Genomic DNA, 20000 nt, shown 5'->3' with positions numbered 1-20000 from the left:
TCCAAGTCCATTTTTGTTCCAATAATTCTAAACCTAAATCTCAACTGAATCGAACGGTACTTAAAATTACCAATTTAATATTCAAATAGTAGAATTAAAGATGGCGCTGCTTCTGAAATATTTCAAAACTCCGATAAACACCGGCGGTTTTCCAGCCTCCCTAGAAGCATCCGCCGTGCGCAGGTTCGCAGTTCTTTCATTCAGATTATTAACTTGTTGATCAAGTTGTCATGGAGCCCGTGCTCGGTTGGTTTTGAGTGGGCCAAGCGGGCTCTCCCATTTGAACCGATCCGTCTACTAGAAACGGCTCTCGCGCTCTCCCGTTCTCGGAAGGAACTAGCAGGATACGAAGCCAAATTGTGTCATCGGAGGGTACAACCGGTTGCTGCACAACAACACGGCCCACGCAATCACATTTCCACTGCTCTCCCTCACTCACGCGCTCTATCTCACGAGCACACACACGCACGAGCAAGAGAGAGAGAGAGAGAGAGTGCTCGCGTGCTACCCGGAAACGGAATTCGTCATTCATCCTGCACGCGACGGGGAATTGCAGTGTCACGATGGAACGCCACGCTCTTGTCAGCATGCTATACCGACCGACGCATACATTATCACATGGCGGTACAGTGTACTCATTGTACCGCTCCAGGACTCCAGGAATGCAAGTGAGCATACGAGCTGCCGATTGCTTCGAGACCATTCCGCTAACCAGCCAGCCAGCTGAGGGCTTTGGGCTGTTCTCGCTCTCATCGCGTCCCCCACAAACGCACACACACATACACACAATAGCCAGGGATTCTCTCGCTCTCTGACATTATCTCCAGCGCGTGAGAAAGGATCCACCGAAGGACACGCACATCGTCTCGCCAGCCTTCAGTCGAGTTTTGGTGGTCGTTCCGGATGTCGGAAAGTCGGACCGCGGTCTTTGTCGCTCCGGCAATTCCGTGGCTCCTCAACGCAACTTCCAGGTGCTTTCTCAGGCAAAAAAGATAAAAAGCCCACCCTTTTTTCGTCCGTTCGTTTTGCTCGAAGCGTGCAATAAACAGTGATTTCACGAGTGACATCAGAGTGATCACATCCGCTGAAAGGGGGGGACGTTGGACTCGGGAATTCCCTGACCTGTGGTACCTGTGTCCCTAGTTTTGCGTCGTAGCACCAGCAGCAGCAGCAGCTGCAGCAACCCCCTGGCTAGCTTCATCTAATGTGATAGTTTCAAGGATTATCAAGGAGGGGAGACACACCACGGAAGGGTGGTCTGTTCAGTTTGCGCTCCGTAAAAACGCGATTGCCGTGAGCCGATCTTACTGATGGCCCCGTTCTTGTGACCTCGTGATACGGTCGTGCCCCGTTTGCCTTACCCTCGACCGCAGCTTCCATTTTGCACCCCGCCTCCTCGTTTGTTCTGCAGCAAAGTTTCGCAAACACAGTAACAGCTTCTTCTGTTCCTTAATCGTACCACTTGTCGGGGGAGTCGTCGATTCTCGCAAATCGTTCCCTCGTCGTCGATGTATGCTGTGGGCGGTGGGGTAAGATGTGCTTCACAGTGATGTAGCCGAGCCACACGCAGTGTAAAGTGATTCTCCACACTAACCGAGAGTACTTCACCAGAACCAGGCTTCCGGGCAGCTCGTCTCTGCTTCTCACTGTATTGTGTAACAGCTCGTTGCTGCAGAATATCCAAAATATGAGTTCAATGCTGCTTCTACTAAAGTGATTATAGCGTGTCTGTTTATGCTTGTGTGTGTGTGTGTCTATTATTGTGTCTGTTTGTCTGATAGTATTCAACAGCATTTGAGAGGATTATATCGTTTTTCAGTTCATTAGGAGTTCCACCTAAGAGGATTACCCTAGAGTACCCTAGACACTACTAGAGATAGGGTGTGCCGCACTCAATTAGGGGCGCACTCTGCCACAGAAACGCCTATGATAGGTAAGACAATGATGCTGCTTTCTCGTGTTCGCCCCCTCATAAACGCCCCAGCTCACCAGCAAGTGTTTCGGCATCGTCGAACCTCATCAAGCGCTAACAGCTATCCATCGTGTCGCAAACAGCAGCAGCAGCTTGAACAGATATACTACACAAACTAATGCTTGATGTTCAAAGGAGACAGAGAGAGGGGCAGATAGATAAAGAGAGAGAGAGAGAGAGAGAGAGAGAGAGAGAGAGAGAATGAGAAAGAATGGGAAGAGTGGTTGGTTCCTCGCATATCCGTCATGGCGTGCAAAGTGGAAATACGTCATAATTCTCTGGCCGTTGCTGTTCTTCCCGAGACTCCTTCCCCTTAATTAATATCAACGAAAGAACATTCGCAAAACAGTAATCAAACTGATCCCCAACCCTCCAACACCAGCAGACGGTGACAGAAAAGGTCGAAAAGGATGCGAGAAATGAAATGGAGCCAATAAATGCATAATGAAGGCCGCACGGGATCGAAGTTCGAATACGGCACCCGAACCGAAGATATTTCATTCAATATCTATTCGAACACGCGTCGTGTCCGATGTGCCTGAGGACGCTGAATACGGGACGTTAAAATGAATGTTGAATTAGTATGCAAACACACGATCCACATGATTTGCTTCGTTCTCTCAACGAAATGGCATCGGCAATGGTAGAAATGGGTCTACCGTATCCATGGCTCACTCAATGAGCTACAAGCTCTACGCACGTCCCCACACGTAGGCACACGTACGATTGGGAAGGTTAATTAAAATTTTACAACAAAATCTGACTCCCGACGGTGCTTGCTTTAAGCGGTCACCATGAGATCCTTTTCTCCTGCGCCTAGCGGCCACCGGGAACCCATGTCATAAGCTCTGAAATGGTACCAGTCCGACCAACTAGCTGGGCTACATGTTTCCGTCACTCATAATGAGTATCACCGTATACCGAGGAGTCAGTAGTCAGTGGTCAGTGAAGCACGCAGCCCCGGTCAAGTGGGGTCACCAAATCCCTGAAGGACAATTTGTATAAGATGCTCTTGCCCTGCTCTTGCAGACCAAAAAAAAAGCGGGAAAAGGGTCTCCGCGAACGGAGAAGGTTCTCGCAAATAACAAATGATGGCTTGTCACGAAAATGCGTTTCGGGACCGTCGCCTACGGCAGTACTTTTCCAGGGGACTGTCTGGAACTTGAGCTGGTCTTTTCGGTGTGATTAATGTGCCCCTGGGAATTTGACAGCGGCAAGCGTAACTGGCTAGTGACTCTGTCAACTTTAAGTAACGCAGATGAGCAGAGTACCCAATAGCACGATCGATGATCGATCTCAGGCGGAATCAAGCGAATATAGACCGGAACGGTAACAGTTCAAAATTGGCCACCATACTAACATACAATTCAAGATGACATCATCACCAACGAGGTATGTCTGGATCGTCCATCGCATCCTCTGGCACGTATTGCAACAGGTCAAAGCCTACATTCAACAGCGTTCGGAATGAGCAGAACCATGTCCCTGCTCTAGCACTTTCGTAGCCAGAATCTGGACCATTGCCAAACGCTAGAGCCAACACATATTACTGTGCACGTTTGTGCAAGTGTACATGCATTAGCAGGATTTGTTGCTTCCCAGTAATTACGCCAGATTGTTTTCTCTGGCATTCGATCGAACGTCCTGCAACTGTGAGTAACGAAGCGAGCAGTAACGGCCAAGTCACAGGGCTTCAGGAAATTTGTAACACTTGACTCACTCTCCTGCAGCAGCATCACCAGCAGCAGCAGTGCATTGCTTATCAAACTGAAGCCAGCGAACGGCGTTCGTGGATGCGCAATCGGTGGCAGATTGCGTTTTCCGTTTTTATCATTTCCTGTCCCGCACCAGACTGTGGACCTGACAGCGGCCATGAGGCCATGGTTCATGAAGGCAAAGGTTCCATCGTGCACTATGCATTTCCTAAGCAGTTGTTCGGCTGCCTTGTCATTTCCTTTTGCCCGCCCCGTACCCGGAAGCGTAGCAATCGAACAAAAAAGCGTTGATTATTATTTGATAAACATGTGGCGTCACGCAATGGCATGCACTACTAGCACAGCTAGTCTGTAGAAGGTCCTGTTGATGTTGCTGTCGAAAGGCCACATGTCGAAAGATACAAGCTTGTGCAACGTAACGTGCAGCGCTTCGGGATAGTGACGTATGGGGGACGTCATCATCGAAAATTGATTTCGGTCATTCTTGTAGGTTCCTCAGCGAGGTTTCTACTCTCCCTCCTCCAACCACGTCACCGCAGCAGGACAATACCACTGCCAAAGTGTCCACTTTATCGGCCGCGACTAAACGAAACAATTCCCCGGGTTCACCAACGATTTACGGTGCCCCAGTTTCCTTTCCATTCCGCTTCACTCACGCCAACGACTGATTGAAACATTTAGGTCCCGGTCTTACCCCTTTGCCACATCCTCTATTACGACACTCTCTCTCCCTCTTCGATTCGATCCCACCCCCCGCTGTTCGCTGTATAGCAAGATATCATCATCCCTGTACCACCCAGTGATGTCCTTGCACTGTTCGAGATGGGCTTTTTTGGTGTCCGTTTTTTCTCACCCAACCAGCGCTCGTTACCAACCAACGGCATTGTCTCAATTTACTTGGGTTGCGGATGGCACTAGACGGCGGCAGAAGGAATCCAATCCGTCCCAAAGCCACCATCCGCTGGACTGCGGCAACGGCAGCCTTGGGTGCAATCGAGCAGATATCGCCCCAGCCGCCCGGCCAACCATGCCTACTATGTACTCGCCGCCTACTATGTGTGCACTGCACAGTACTGCTCTACCATCGGTACCGTCGGTAGCCACCAGTGGACCAAGTAGCCCAATGGAATCTGGTGTAGCTTTTGATTTCCTTCTAACCCTCTCTCTCTCTCTCACACACACACACACATACCGACTCCTGGGATTCCGGGGAACCCGTTACTGTTTGCTACATGGAATTAATCGGATTCCGGAATCATCGACAGAGGCAGCGAGACAGAAAGACAGAGAGAGAAATAGAGAGACACTGAAAAAGAGACGCGAGGTTGTGCGAGAAAGCGGGGCCGGTAATACCGAGGGTTTTATTAGCAATCAATGTGTATGTGTGTAAGGGTGTCTGTGTCTGTATGTGTGTGTATGTGTGTAGACGGGAGCAGATTACACCGAGGCCGGAAGCCGATGCAAAGGACGCGAATCACGGATGCTGATTCGTTGGATTTTTGCAGCATCCTGCCTGCAGGTGGAGCGACCATCCCGACGATACCGAGGGGCTCACAGTTTATCTACTAATCATGGTCTCAATCAATCGCTTAGATTAGGCCATTGCCACTCAACAGGAAGCCGAAGCGCCGCGTGGCTTCGCGGGGCCATCACACCGAAACGGTATGCATCCTCCGGCGCTTCCCCGTTTGGCGCTGGAGGGCGTGATTTGGTGTCATTCGTACGCACGGCGGGGGTGGTTGATGTGATAATCGCGATCGCATCGATTGATTCCCCCGGGAAATTGTGCCTTGGGTGCGAGCTAATTGTTTCGTTGCTGTACCAAGGTGTTCCGGAAGGAGTCGAACACATCGCAGTCGAAGTCGCAGAAGTAAAGCAGAAAGGCTACATTATTTTGTGATGCTCACCACCATGTTATTAACTTCTAATGTGTTTCTAAATTGCTACTAAATGATAATTAATGTTATTGAAGCGAAAGAGTAAGAAAAATGACAATCGATAAGTGTTAATAAGTGCGGTACTCACCGCAAACGTTTAGCTGGAGTAGCGCCTATGCTGGTAAACTGTGGTGTCAAAGAACGCGGTCGCGTTCCCGAGAAAAAACCATTAAAACGGCATTTTACGCATTGCGTCTCTAAATTCATAAACATTTCCATTCTACCATAAAGAAAAGGAGTCTTTCATTAGCCTAATTAATCTTTGTCCTTTAGCGATTCTCTCTCTCTCTCTCTTTGCCGCTCTTTGTCCCATTTCCTTCTTATCGTTTGTCGTCGTTAACGTTCCTTGCCGGTCGGAGCCGGATCAAGAATGGCATTTGAGTTGAAGTGCTTATCATCCCTCACCATGCGCCCACTTTTTAGTTTTTTGCTGTTATAACAAATCATTTCAAATTCCTTTCTTTTATCTCTACCCTCCCCTTCCAGATGCCTTCCGATGCCGTAGAATGTGCATAAAACTCCGGATAATGTGCGCTCGCTTCACACCCCGCCCGCAGATCGACTAATCATTAATCCCATCTACACCGTTTTCCAGTGAAACAAAAACGAAACCATTATCCCACCGATTCGATTACACTTGGCAGTGTAACAGGAAGCAAGCAGTAGCAGTAGACTCAGTGCCGTAAATAGTGTAGCAGTGTTTATGCTGTTGTTGTTTGTGCGTGTCGCATTAGCAAATAGTCGCGTGGTTACATTTAACAGCGTCAACAATTACAAAACTCGAAGCCTCGGAGCTACACGCGAGTTAGCGGTCACACGTGCGAACACCGAATGTGAGAAGAGTGTGTTTGTGGTGTTGCTGCTGCGTGTAAGCGGTTTTCCCACCCACCACCCACCCGCGATAATCACCCGCGATAGGAAAGGCCACGTCTTGGAGAAGAGAGTTCGGTATCCGGAGGGGATACCGCATAAGTGAAGGTGGTGGTGCTGCTGGAATGTAGTGTCCTTTAGTGCGACTGAAACCAATCGAGATAAAGGGAGAAGCGGGAGACAGAGTCGCCGGCGCCGAAGATATAGAGAGACGATAGTGGAAGACAATTGAACGCAGCATGCTTTTAAGAGGATCGTTACATCAACTCCCAGTCAAACCGTGGACATGAGTGTGAGTATCATCATAGTATCGGGATATCAAGGATACACGAACCAGTCACCAGAAACCGTTCTAAACCGTTCACTGGCCTTAATTATATCCATTTATTATCAGGCACACGAGACACGAGACAACCTCCTGCCGAGCTTCACGAAGCGTCTTCGGGAGTGACGCTTTTTCTGAGTGTAAATGTCAGTCGGCGCCATTTTTCGTGTCTTGCGGTGCATGAAATCGTACCCCTCCGCCTGGCGTGTCCTATCAGCACGTCTACCACCGTGCGTACGTGCGTGCGTGTGTGTTGTTTCGTTTCGATGGCAGAGAATAGAATCTACCATAAAATTCTCCGTCAAATAGCGATGGCCGGAATGGCCTGGAGATTGTCAAACCTGAAGCGTTGCCGCAGCCACCACCACCACCAACGGCAGCAGCAGCGACAGAACCATTTATCGCTTTCGCGACTTTCACGGTTGAAGCTCGAGCAAAGTTAATTGAACCGTGCAACCGCCACGAAATACGTTGAAATGTGATGGCTGGTGGGCTGGCTGGTTGGCCGGGGTTTCAATCGAAAAACTTTTCACCGTTAACGGTTCAAGCAACAATCTGCCCCGGAGACGACCTCAGCCGGGTAGCGGCTTTTGTAATACCGCACCTCCCCGCGTCGCTTCCGAGGACAATAAGTCACAAATTTGAAAGAAGTCTATCTTCTAGAACAAACCGGAACGGGAACGAGGGGAAGAGCTGCCTTGGTCCTTGCGTGGCGGCCATTTATGCTTTACAACCTTCCCTTCCCTGGGCGTTGATGTTCTGGGCCGGAAAATTTCGAAAGCGAAACAATCCGAAACCGAGGGAAAATTAAACATTCTTTTCGGTGGGACACATGGCGAGGCCGCTTAGCCGGAGGGCCGTTTCTTTCCGTTTGCTCGGTGCACCCGGTGCTGCGTGAAACATGTAAAGGGCAAACGTGCAAACATGTCACGCCGCACGTCCGTGGAGCGATTCGTGAGAGAATGGATAACTCCCGTTGCTTCGGTCTCTGAGGAGGAGTCGGCGGATTTCGTCTTTAAAATTCATTCCTTCCAAGAAGTGCTGTGCGATGACGCCCGCGGACTGATGAGTCCGGGAAAAATGAAAACAAGTTAAAGCGGCACAAGTCCCCAGGGTGACCTACCCACGGGAGGTGTCGGTCGTTTTTTTTTCCGTGCGTCAACAGAACAGAGGAACAAAAAATGGTGGAATCAGTTACAGTCCAGCGTGAGTGTTGCGAAAGCGAAACCTTTGCTGAACGCCGAAATTAATAAACTTTCACAAACGAATCGCGGAAATGACGGGAAATTACTTGTCTTGGGAGCGACCGTTAGCAGCCCTGCTCCAGGCATCCAGATCTGGCTCGCTGGCCAGTAAATTGTTGGGACACTTTTTAAAAAATTCTTTTTAATTCACGACTCCTGATCCCGCGGTAAATCCGATTTCGTTAACGGTAGCGCCCTTCGCGGGCGAGAGAGAAATTAACATTCCGCGGTAGGCAAACGGAACGGCCACGGTAGCGCAGGGCGTGCATAATTTATGCCGCAAAAGCTGCCCGCTTATGCGTACGGTAAATAATGCGCTACCGGGAGGCGGGCGTTAAAGTGCTTTCTGCTGTAACGCGCTGATTCGCCCCGGTGAAATGCATTACCGGTTGATTGCTGTTGCTACTGCTGCTGTTGCTGCTGCTGCTGATAAATCGGATCATTGAGGATATGTTAAAACATGACGGGCATGTTAAGTACCTTTGTCAGCTGCCTAAGCACTAAAGTCAACAGCAGCATCCACCGCGTGGCGGTCCATTGGCGCTAGTATTCATGATGGTCGAGCTTTAATTTTAACCAAGCATTATGGTTTTGATTAGAATGGCCTTCCGCAGGTTGATAGTAATGATTGAATATGAATATATCGGTTGTCTCATTAATTCGATTACCATCAATAGATATTCTGCTGATAAAACTATTCTTTCGGTCCTTAATACATTAAACAATAGTACTGCTGCCATGTAATCGATTTTTCATTAATACGTCGAATGCCAATGAAATCATTGCTCCTGAAGAGACAATAATCTTGTTATATTTCGTTGATTAATTCACTTCGACAGCATGTCGTGTAGCCAGCTTGAGGAATAACACCATACAGGGTCCTACTTAATCTGATGTGGCTCCGAAAAAGAAAATGTATGAGTTATAAAACACTTCTTCTTGTTAATATTCGAATTTATGGTCTCAAAAAAACGAAAAAATCATTATTCATTCTAGGAATGTCAATCACTGACAATAAATGGATTTTAATGGAGAAATTATGACTTGATTCTTCATATTATCACGTCAAATGAACCATAACCATACACTCTAATGATTATAGAGATCGTTCTTCTATACATTTCAAGTTTCACACTATCTATGCCAAAATTCCAAATTCAACGCTTAACACGAAAACGCAGTACATTTGGTTTGATTGAGTACAATTTTAAAAAATCGTTATATCGTAATCGTATTTTATAACTTCTTCTTTTATGATGTTTAAAGTTTACGTTCCAAATATTATGCAAAATCTCTTTACAAATCCTCTTGTAAAAGGCACAGTAGCTATGTACTGCTCTTGTTGAACGAATTTTGTACACAAAGTGAGATAACATTATATGCTACTGAACCGACATAATTTTCTATGCTTCGTATTCTACCAGCGCTTGGGGCTTCCATTGACCAGATTTTCGTAGAAAAAAAAACCCTCCCTACAAATTGAATTCGAAATAATTCTAATCCTTAAAACAACCAACATTTGCAGCCAGACAACAAACAAGAAAAAAAGGAAACCGGAAACCACGGCCAAACTTGCCACTGCCAAATCAGCGACCATTTGCCGGGGCAGAGGTCACAGCCATTTGAAGGCCATTTTGTGACACGCGAACAGCGCGCCCCGGGGATATTAAACAACAACATTCCGGCTTCCGGACAACAATGCCCGACTCTAAACTGACCCATGTAAACAACAATCAACCGGATTACAATTCGACTCGACTCGCCAAATACTCGACCGACGATCGGTAAGGGACGTTCAGCCGGTCCGGGTGGGTCCGGGGAACAAACTCTACCGGAGCACGGAAACAGCACAAGCAAAAGGAAGAACAACAGAAGCCAAATTCGAAACTGAAAAATACTTGCCGGCTGCCTGTCTGAGGAGCTGACGAGAGCCCGGTGAGCATGTTCAGCTCAAAAACATTCGAAAGCCATTTTCGATTAGAGATGCCAGAGGGGTGAGGCGCGTGTTTTGTGCTGTGCTATGCTACCTCAAAGCTTGTTCACGGCCACCCGGCCAGTTCCTTCGCCGAAATAACGATCTCGAAGGGTTCGTTGGGAAAGGTTGAATGAATTTTTCAAATTGATTTATACGAGCTCATCATGGCAGTGGCAGTGGCAGTGGCAGCGGTATTCGGTACGCAAAGGGCCTGCCGGGCAATCGAATTAGATCATGTTTTACATCGTAAGCGCACATGCCATCCATTTCTAGTTGTTTCTTTCGTTTTTTGGCCAATCAAAAACAATCGGAGCAGAAACACATTCCAACTGACATAAAACCAACAGCGCCGCAACCTTACTTTTCGCTTCGGTTGCATGGACGGTGAGTGAAAGCAATGCCGGCCTCGAACGTACAAAAGTAACGCTAAAGAACGAGCCCATAGTCTCCCAGCCCCTGTCATTCATCTTCTTTCGACATTCCGGCGACAAAGAGATGCAAATCAGGCAAAACAATCCTCTAAGCACCCCGCAGACAGTCTCAAACATTCTCTTTGCATCCCACGGAGACTTCGGAGAGAAGAAGAAGCAGTAGCAGAAGAAGGTGTCTGTGATGGAATCTTTGAGCGGGAAAAATCTTACAAAACATAAATCATGCTAACATGGGGCGCGGGCACGGGCAAACGGACCGGATTATCACGAGCTCACCTGCATGCCACCTTCGCCGCGGTAGCAGGAATCTCCGTTGCCAGGAGATCTTGTTCTCCGCGTAGATCTTGTTGTAACACGCTTTCTTCACGCCCAAGTCTCTTTACAGTCTGTGACGTCTCGAACCTTGATCTGAACCGGCAATCCTGCGGAAGAATATTTTGACATTCATGCCAATAGCACGATGAATATTATGGAGATGGAGGGCAATGGCATCGTCGCGTGAAAACTCGCATGCCTGCGCTTCCGATTAACCATTAAATCCTCGTCGTTGGTGTTCGGTGTGCGCCCACTGTGCTGCCGATGTGGCGCCTGCGTGTTTGCCATGGTAACGAGAGGCAGAAAGAGAAAGAGAGAGAGAGAGGAAGAGAGCAGCCGATCCCACCCACCGGCAGACGGTTCTTGCGAAATGCGAAATTGAATAAAAAGATTTATGTTCCCCTGTCTATCACCGTACCGGCGCACCGTCTCACTAGCGAAGTGGGTTTTTGTTTACCGTCGATCAAATCGAGAGCATGTTTATGCTCAAATTGGCCACCGGCCAGCGTCAACATGACAACCTCACGTGACGACACGTCCTATTAGGTGGCGCGAAATAGTCTTCCTCACTGCACACACACACACAGCACGCAAAACGATGAAGTGTTCTCGATATCGGTCACCGTGTGAGGCCACGCAGCATCTTTAATGAAAATGTTGCCAAACGCCAGCATGCACCAAGAAGACACGGTTGATACGCAGCAATGCAGCAGAAACTGAGTTCCTGCTCAACTCGCATGAATGGGAATGATGATGAGCTATAGATAAATGTTTATTGTTTTTATTTAATCATTCCCACTGTTTAGATTAATAGTCACGGTGTGTTGTTTCTCTCTGGTTGTTGTTCAACACTCTCTTGGAGTTGAATTAATGTAGATTCGTAGCTATTGTTTCGAATATTAAGCTACAAATGTACCGCAAAGCGAAGTCTCGATGCCGAAATCTGTGCAATCCCGTTCACAAAAAACACTCCGTTAGGTAAGATTCAACGCATCTGCCAAATCGAGCCTTGCAGTCTGCACAACTTCTAATCGACGTCTGGAATCGTTAAACAAACAAATATTATCTATTTACCACTTTCACAAGAACCGACCTGATTGAAGCTTACCTGGCCATCACAGGAGACTCCTTTGGTGCTCACCGTACCGTACCCACAGTACTTGGCCCCGATGCTTTTACACCGGGAGCAGGTCGAGGCCTGGAAGGAGAAAATTAAGCGACTCACATCAATTGCACGAAGAGATACAACTTTACTTTATATGATTCGTTCACTCACATAACAAAAAACCGTGGCATCGGCCACGGCGGCAGAGCACAGAAGCACAGCAACTAGAATGCACACGCTGGTTACCTTCATGTTCACGAATGTGGTTGACTGGTGCACCAACTGCATGCTTTTATACCTTCGCGGGACTGCCTCTGGCCACCTACTGTCTGCTGTCTTACTGTCCGGGGATTCACACTCCTGCTTCGCGGGAAGACGCAACTAGGCCGTGTCGCAGGCCTTTGGAGAAGGTCGGGGATTTTTCTGCACAACAAAGTGAATGAATGGCGCAACAAAAGAGACTACAAGTTAACGTTGCGCGAGCTAAGATAACAGTATATTGGCCCGTTGATAAAGTATCAGGCACAAAATCTCCAAAGAGTTGAATGAAATGCGATGTTCTGGTAGCTATACGGACATCACGAATTGGTCTTTATTCGGCTGATTCATCTTTACATTCAAAAAAATAAGTAAGGAAAGAAGACTTTTCTTTTAAACTTCTTTTAAACAGCTAAGTATTTGAGATGAAATCGAGCATAGTTTCGCTGGCCTGAAAAATCTATTGCACAGCTCTATCTCTGTCTCATTCTTCCTGGTCAGAGAACTTAATAAGTGCTAAGAACTTAGTAATAATTTGAAAAATTGCTGGTTATGTTTCTTCTCATCACCATTTCTTGTTACTTTCTGTTTTATTTTACTTGCTGATTTATTGTTTATCTAAAAAGTTCATCGACTGCACACCTCATTGCAGGTTAGGCGCAACCCAAAACTACATACTTATTGGCGTATAACGCTGTCTATTACTGCTCTATTCTCAAATATTCTTGATATCGGTCGCGTCGTGAGGATACGCTGCATCTTTAATAAAAGTGTTGCCAAAAGGCCAACATGCACCCAGATTATTGCGCTAACTCCCATCGGTTACCAAACGTTCCGAAGACGCTCGTTAATAAGCCGTTTTCGGGACAAGCGCACGTGGCGCGGAATGGTGTGTCCGGCTGCTCCAGATTGTAAGCTATTATCGAGCACATTAGGCTCTCGCGATCGCAAATGGCAATTTCCGTGGCCTACTCCGAAGCCTCCGAAATGATAAGGATCGGTGACATTAAAGAGGGGATACTCTTTCGGAGACAATTCTCACCAAACAACAACTAATGCTATACATTACGATAAGCTATCCTCCCTCCACTGGACACACACGCACGCAGTGGTTCCGGCACCGTCACTGGAACAATACTTTTTCCCAATTCCAGTGCCCAACTTTCAGCTTCTGATGTTTAGCGGGGGGGCAAGTGTGCGAGTTTCCCCACAAGGCTGTGTTGTGAATCTCCCATTTCGCCCTAACTGGCAGCTTGATTACATGGCGTTACGGGGAGAGTTAAGATGTCCGGCTATTCCAACTCCTCCTCCACCTCCGCGTTTGGCACTTTTTGCCATTTTATTGTCATCCAGGCGAAGAGCCTCTGGCCACGATTTCGTGCTCGATAAGACGCTCGCCGGACCGTCGTCAACGTATACAGTAATTCCTTTGCCATTCCAACCACCAATTGCTGTTGTTGCTGCTGCTGCTGCTGCTGCTGCTGTCCTTTGGTTCAACTTTGGCCTACCCGGTCCCGGGCGGCACGTGATAACAAGACCGTACCGGACCTCGATGGCCGATTGTGCGGCTTTTCGCAGCCATTTTGCACACCCAGGCATGAGCTGTGGCCGGCGGTGGACAACCTTGAACCTTCGGTTCGGTTTATCATCGGACCATTCCAAGCGCGCCGCACACAGCGTTCACAGTGGATAGTGGTTCATGACACTGCGGGTGGATCCTTATGTCCTTACTTCCTCATTGATATCGCTATCGATCGACGCGACGCGTAAGGACCTGGACCATCTTCCTGACCACCACCACCAGCTTCCGAACCGAACGAACGATGCTTTACCAGTACCAGCGTCGTCGCCAGTAAATGGTTGTCGCTTTTATCGTTTCTCCTGACCTGACCCCGGCTCTGCTGCTCTCTGCTCTCGACACTGACCTCTTTAAAGCACTCATCGGGGCCGCTGACGCTGTGTAATAGGAGATAACATGCAGTACGGTGTCAGCATTTAACTGGACTGGACACTGTGGGTAAAACAGGACGAGAGGAAGCTTTCGATAACCTTGGCACCCGCATTCTGGTGGAATCCGGCAAACCGTTTGATGTGGCAGCTCGAACCAATTTGTTGTTCCCTGTATCCCCGGGGTCTATCCTTTAAGCCTATCCTCTCGCAACACCTCCTCGTTGCGGCACCAAACGCCAGACGCAAGTTTGTTGTGTGCGTTCTCCAAAAAGAAAAACATTTCTCCGGGTTCTCTGCGCGTTAGACTCGGGGATGCTCGCGTAGACATTCGAAGTTAGGTAGCCAAAGCACCTCAGCAGCATCCACTTGGCATACCGGAAGGGGGAGGAAAAAAGTGGTAGCCCGGGAGGGCATATTACTTTCTGTAGGGCTTTGCGAGAAGAGTCATTCAGAGCCGAAGTGGCCGCCGGGATTCAACTTCAGCGCGGTGAAGACCGGAGCCAGAAACACTAGCCGATTCAAGTGGCAATTATGCAATGTACCGGGCTTCCGCGCTTTGCGTGGAATGCTCAGCATACAGCGAACGTCCCTCGAGAGTGCACGGTTATGTGGGAAGAAGATGCCGCTACAAGATTCCAAACTCGGTTGCTATCCTTCCCGCGGTGGTGCCACTTCAGCGGTGAGACATTCGTCGGCATTTTGTTTTTTTTTTGTTACTTTCCAGCTCGCGGAATATCATCAGCTCGCACGTCGCGAACTGGAACTCGAATGTTCCGGTAAAACCTGACGAACCGGAGCCGGGGATTTTTGCACTGTCAGTGAAACATTCACCATTCGTGAGTGGTGGTAGCGTGAGGGGAGTGACCTTTCAGCGGAAACATCCGTTCGTTTTGTCACGCCGTTTTGCTCTAGGAAAAAAGTGTGTCGTGCTATCTTGCCTCTAATGATCATTTGACGACTTCTGGTAGCGCCTCTGGTTGACACGTAGCAATGCAGCAGCGGCAGGGTTCCTGCTCGAGGAAGGTTCTTGTATCTCGTATGGTGAAGGCGCGTGCATGGGAATGATGATTGCCCTCGATTAGATTTAAAGCGAACAGATTAAGGACCCTCGAGCCGAAGAGCTGCTGATGAATGATTCTCTTTTTTTTTTTATTCAAGCACTCGTGCCAACATAATTCTAAAAGGGTCGATTAAGATTCGTAGCTGCTGTTTCGCATATCAAGCTGGAAATGTATCGCAAAGCGAAGTCTCGATCCCGAAATCCGTGCAATCCCGTTCACAAATAACACTCCAATATACCACTTTGAACGCATCTGCCAGCTCGTACCTTACAGTCCGCACAGCTTTTAATCGCCGTCTGGAATCATTTAGCAAATAAACTTCAGTATCCTTCATTTACCATTTTCACAAGAATCGATCAGAAGTGATGCTTACCTGGCCATCACATGAGATTCCTTTGGAGCGCAATGTACCATACCCACAGTTATTGGCCCCGATGTTTTTACACTGGGTGCAAGTGGATGCCTGGAAAATGAAATTAATGCGGCTCACATCAATTGCACGAAGAAGAAATAAAACTTTACTTTAAATTATTCGTTCACTCACATAACAATAGACTATGGCATCGGCCACGGTGGCAGAGCACAGAAGTACAGCAACTAGAATGCACACGCTGGTTACCTTCATGTTGACGAATATGGTACACCAGTGCGCCAACTGCAGGCTTTTATACAACCTACTGTCTGCTGTCTTACTGTTCGGAGATTCACACTCCTGCGGGATGACGCCACTGGGCCGTGTCTTGACTTTGGCAAAGGTCGGAGACTTTTCTGCGCAACTAAGGGAATGAACGGGAAAACAGAGGGAGCTACACGTTGGCATTGTACAGGTGTGTGTTAACAGTATGTTGGCATGCTGTTTAAACATCAGACACAACAGCTTCAAATAATTACGTAAAATGCGATGTTCTAGCAGATACTCGGATAGCCTTCACGAATTAGTTTTCGGTTGATTTAGCTTTACATTTTACAAAATAAGTATGAATAAAGAACACGTCGTGGGATCGCAAAGCAAGAAAAACCAGTTTATCTTCTTTATATCTGTCTGTTTGTCAGAGTTTAAAGGGCGTCTTCGGTTTTTTATAGCGTTAGATAAGTTTGAATTTCACTATTTATGTAATAATTTGAGTTGCTTCTGTTGATATTTCTTCTTTTCATCCACGATTTTGTCACTTCCTGACCATATTTTTATGTTACTTATAAATTCATTTTTTAAGTTAAGTTAGAGTTATATAACTCTACGAGCTTTGCAAAAAATTTCAAGAAAAGTAATCGTCCACCCCATTGACAGAAAGGTATGCAACCGGATCTCGTAACGCTTAAAAAACCGGCCGGCAGAACAATTTCGGGTCTCTTAAAAAATTAAGAAACCAGGTTGCATTCATTTGGTCAATGGGGGACTTTACTCACAACTGCATACTTATTGGCGCCAATTCAAATCACCAGCTTTTTCTTTGAAAGAAGGTTGCTCACAGGAAGTTCCTGGTTGCAATTGAACGTATAGACAGACAGTTAGAGATGTTGTGGAGGAGGGGGGGGGGGGCTATAATCATCTTCTGTAACCAGAAAAAATGGCATAAACTACCATAGTTTAACATGCAATGTCTAACATATAGCGCAACAAAAGGCTAAGCAACAGCCAACTCATACCACACCTCGCTACCAATCATTCATCTGAACGACACCATACGCACATTACAGAAAGCACATTACAGCCCTTCGTATGCCGAAGGCGCATGCATGGGGATGTTGTTTGACCTCGATTGTATTTAAAGCGAGCAAATTAAGGGCACTCGAGCCGAAAAGATGTCGAAGACACAATGTTGCACTGCAGACGAATGTTTTTTTATTCAGACATTCGTACTACTATTTTTCTAAATAGCTTGATTCACTCCTCTACATAGAAGACGAATGTTTAAGATTCGTTGCTATCATTTCGAGAACCAAGCTGTACCTCTCTATGCATTTCGTTCATAAGTAACAATCCGATGAAACGCATCTGCCCTGGTGAGCCCTGCAGTCATTACAGCTTCTAATCGCCGTCTGGAATCATTGAGTAAACAAACATGAGGATCATGTTCACCATTCTCACAAAAATTCAACGCGCTGGAGCTTACCTGGCCTTGGCACAAGAATCCCTTGGTGCGCAATGTACCGGACCCACAGAAGCTGGCCCCGATACTTTTACACTTCTGACAAGTGCTAGCCTGGAAAGTGAAAAAAGCACCTCACAACTATTGCACTTACATTTTTTTTAATTAATTAATTAATTTACTCACGTAAACCTCTCCAGCCACGACGGCAGAGCACAGAAGCACAGCCAGTAAAATGCACGCGCTGGTTACCTTCATGTTGACGAATATACTACACCGGTGCGTCAACTGCATGCTTTTATACCGGAGGCACAGCATCCGGCACCCTACTGTCTGCGGATCAGCAGTCCGGGGATTCACACTCATGCGAAGATGCTAATCTGCCCTCCCGCGTCTTTGAAGATGGTCATCGATTTTGCTGCGCGACAAAGAAATAAACGGCAAAACAAATGGCGCTACATGTTAACGTTTCGCGAGCAGAGATAAGAGTATGCGGCCATGGTGATTGCATATCAGGGACACGTTTAATATAGTATTCGGTAAAATGCGATGTTCTGGTAGATATTCAAACATCCTTCACGGGTTGGTCTATATTCGGTTAATTCACAATTATGTTTATGAAAAAAATATGAAAAGAAGACTCAATGTTCTTGAAAGAATCAAAGTCGTGGGATGAAAATGAGAAAAGTTTTGCTAACCTAAAACATCAGTCTGATTTTTCTATCCCTGTCTCTTTGTCCGAGTTTAGAGAGCGTCTTCGGTTCTTGTAGCTCCAGATTAGTTTTAAGTTAAGAGTTAGGGTTAGAGTGCACTCATTTAGCAAGCCGCGACCGATGAACTACATTCATACATGCAACATACAATATAAATCTATGAGCTTAGTTTTGTTGCAAATAATGTCAAGAAAAGCGTAATCGTCCATTTCGTCCATTTAGCACAACAACGTACAAAATGCTCAAAGGCTGCACACCTCATTGCAGGTTAGGCGCAACCTACAACTGCATACTTATTGGCGTATACCGTTGTCTGTTTGCTCAATTCAATTCTCTAGCATCTTCTCTGATAGGAGTTTACTCACAGGAAGTTCCCGGTTGCCATCGAAGCTAAAGACAGACAGTTCAGAGCTGGTGTTCAAACGAGCCATCGTAGAACATCAATCCAACTGACAAACTTCCTAGCAAACATCCGTAGAGCAAGACGAACTCTCCCGAGAGAGGGCAATTGCCATAATCATCTTCTACGCGTAACAATTCCTTCGATCATGAGATGAAACCGAGTGATACATGGCTGCATGTGATAGTGGTGGCATAAAATACTGTAGTTTAACATGCAACGTCTAGCGTGCAGCACATCAGAGGCTAAGCAACAGCCAACTCACACCAGACCTTTCGCTTGTCATCCAATCATTCAACCCAACGGTACCAGCGACGCACGAGATGCTTGACAGAAAGACACATTACAGCTTTATACATATCTGACAATTCTGCGCTAGTTTGGCAGGTTCGAATGGCCTTGGTTGGCCTCCGTCAGTGACACGTGGTGCTCTCTCTGTTCTCTGTAAGCTCGGCATTGTTTATTCTACCGCGCAGTTGATGTGTGTGATGGGGTTTCAAGTTATTCCAATTGATAACGCATCTCAACTGCACTATGCGATCATAACTATCGAGGACGGTCGTTCTTCTATTTTTACTTCAGTTACTTTTGTCGATCCAGCCTGTTTACTCAAATGGAACCCGCACATGCGACAGTCGTGTGTGTGAAGGGAGACACAAACGTCCCTTTGCAACAGCTGGTCTTGAGCTACGTCCACTTTTTCCGCGCTAAAAAAAAGGAATGTTTTCCATCATGTAGAGGCGGGAGTTGTAGTATCGAGAGACAGAGTGACGCTCGCGTGCTTTTCTTTACTCCATTTTATTACACACTTTCTATCGCAACCATCCCCCTAGAATATGAAACAACCCCTGACCGGTGCCGCTGTAAAGTATCCCGATCGTTGCACACATGCGTCTTCGTCGCTAAAGGACTACGAAAGCAAAAGAGAAACACAGAGATAGCAAATTATCTACGGTGCTGTCAATGAAAAACATTACAAAGAATAGAAAAAAAAAACCAATCCAACTCACCAATCCCTTGCACTGGGTGTACGTATTCGTGAACTTGACACATGCGAATGACTTCCCGTACACGCGGCACAGCGAGCAGGAGCGTGCCTTAGAGCGAAAGCAAAAATCAAACCGACAGTTAGCGACGTGTGGTCTACCGCCAAAGCGGTGCTGCGCCTGCAACGTGTCGCTGCATCTGGGGCCCCGAGATCATACTCACGTAAATGGGCACAGGAGGTTCCCCTGACTCCGGTTCCTGTGCGGTATGTGCCGAGCAGCCTACCAGAAACGCCAAGAAAAGCAATACCGCCAGATGGTTCATGCTGCCGCAGGAGTGATACCGTCGAAAACTGCTTTCGTACTGTCACCGCTAGCTGGGCCACGGCATGACAATAGCCGCGTGCGCGTGTCCACGCGTCCTCCTCACAACCGACAAAGAACGGTGCCTTCCATTTGGTTTGCACAGCTGATGTGACACAATTGGTTCGGACCGCTGGCGGGTGAAGTCGCGCGTCTCGGTTTGCCAAAAATTTTTTGTGCGAAGGGAATTTCTACGAATTCACGTCGCGCGGCTGTTCGCCACCAGAAGAGCCTCTCCGTTGGGAGTCTGGCCGTGGGAATGGTATTCGAATAAACTAACGATAAACTAA

The 20000-nt window shown here is 47.2% G+C and overlaps 4 protein-coding genes across 4 annotated transcripts in view; 1 reads left to right on the top strand and 3 right to left on the bottom strand.

Moving 5' to 3' along the window:
* The first annotated feature begins 6679 nt into the window (after window positions 1-6679).
* LOC125950777 (probable G-protein coupled receptor CG31760) overlaps window positions 6680-20000 on the top strand; it is a 33783-nt gene continuing 20462 nt past the window's right edge. Inside the window, exon 1 of the mRNA XM_049679055.1 lies at window positions 6680-6786. The gene's annotated coding sequence lies outside the window, so the exon portion shown is untranslated. The remainder of the gene's footprint in view (window positions 6787-20000) is intronic.
* On the bottom strand, window positions 11550-12144 carry LOC125950822 (uncharacterized). Its single transcript, XM_049679143.1, has 3 exons — window positions 12061-12144; window positions 11893-11982; window positions 11550-11822 (listed from the first exon to the last, which is right to left on the bottom strand). The coding sequence occupies exons 1-3, from the start codon at window positions 12139-12141 to the stop codon at window positions 11742-11744; spliced, it is 252 nt and encodes an 83-aa protein (XP_049535100.1). The 5' UTR covers window positions 12142-12144; the 3' UTR covers window positions 11550-11741.
* Window positions 15226-15838, bottom strand: LOC125950821 (uncharacterized). The gene is made up of 3 exons (XM_049679141.1): window positions 15703-15838; window positions 15532-15621; window positions 15226-15454 (listed from the first exon to the last, which is right to left on the bottom strand). The coding sequence occupies exons 1-3, from the start codon at window positions 15781-15783 to the stop codon at window positions 15374-15376; spliced, it is 252 nt and encodes an 83-aa protein (XP_049535098.1). The 5' UTR covers window positions 15784-15838; the 3' UTR covers window positions 15226-15373.
* LOC125950823 (uncharacterized) lies at window positions 16986-17521 on the bottom strand. The gene is made up of 3 exons (XM_049679144.1): window positions 17435-17521; window positions 17273-17362; window positions 16986-17198 (listed from the first exon to the last, which is right to left on the bottom strand). Exons 1-3 carry the CDS (start codon window positions 17504-17506, stop codon window positions 17127-17129), a joined length of 234 nt encoding a protein of 77 aa, XP_049535101.1. The 5' UTR covers window positions 17507-17521; the 3' UTR covers window positions 16986-17126.

The sequence above is a fragment of the Anopheles darlingi genome, chromosome 2 (assembly GCF_943734745.1).
Source record: "Anopheles darlingi chromosome 2, idAnoDarlMG_H_01, whole genome shotgun sequence".
NCBI lineage: Eukaryota > Metazoa > Arthropoda > Insecta > Diptera > Culicidae > Anopheles > Anopheles darlingi.
This window is presented reverse-complemented; position numbering and strand designations above follow the sequence as displayed.

Excerpts from the sequence above, each read along its gene's own strand:
- LOC125950822 (XM_049679143.1), bottom strand. The coding sequence starts at position 12,141 with ATGAAGGTAACCAGCGTGTGCATTCTAGTTGCTGTGCTTCTGTGCTCT. Across the intron at positions 11,983-12,060 it reads ATGCCACGGTTTTTTGTTAT|GCCTCGACCTGCTCCCGGTG; the intron begins GTGAGTGAACGA and ends TTCTCCTTCCAG. Across the intron at positions 11,823-11,892 it reads GAGTCTCCTGTGATGGCCAG|ACGTCGATTAGAAGTTGTGC; the intron begins GTAAGCTTCAAT and ends TAACGATTCCAG.
- LOC125950821 (XM_049679141.1), bottom strand. The coding sequence starts at position 15,783 with ATGAAGGTAACCAGCGTGTGCATTCTAGTTGCTGTACTTCTGTGCTCT. Across the intron at positions 15,622-15,702 it reads ATGCCATAGTCTATTGTTAT|GCATCCACTTGCACCCAGTG; the intron begins GTGAGTGAACGA and ends TTCATTTTCCAG. Across the intron at positions 15,455-15,531 it reads GAATCTCATGTGATGGCCAG|ACGGCGATTAAAAGCTGTGC; the intron begins GTAAGCATCACT and ends AAATGATTCCAG.
- LOC125950823 (XM_049679144.1), bottom strand. The coding sequence starts at position 17,506 with ATGAAGGTAACCAGCGCGTGCATTTTACTGGCTGTGCTTCTGTGCTCT. Across the intron at positions 17,363-17,434 it reads TCGTGGCTGGAGAGGTTTAC|GCTAGCACTTGTCAGAAGTG; the intron begins GTGAGTAAATTA and ends TTCACTTTCCAG. Across the intron at positions 17,199-17,272 it reads GATTCTTGTGCCAAGGCCAG|ACGGCGATTAGAAGCTGTAA; the intron begins GTAAGCTCCAGC and ends CAATGATTCCAG.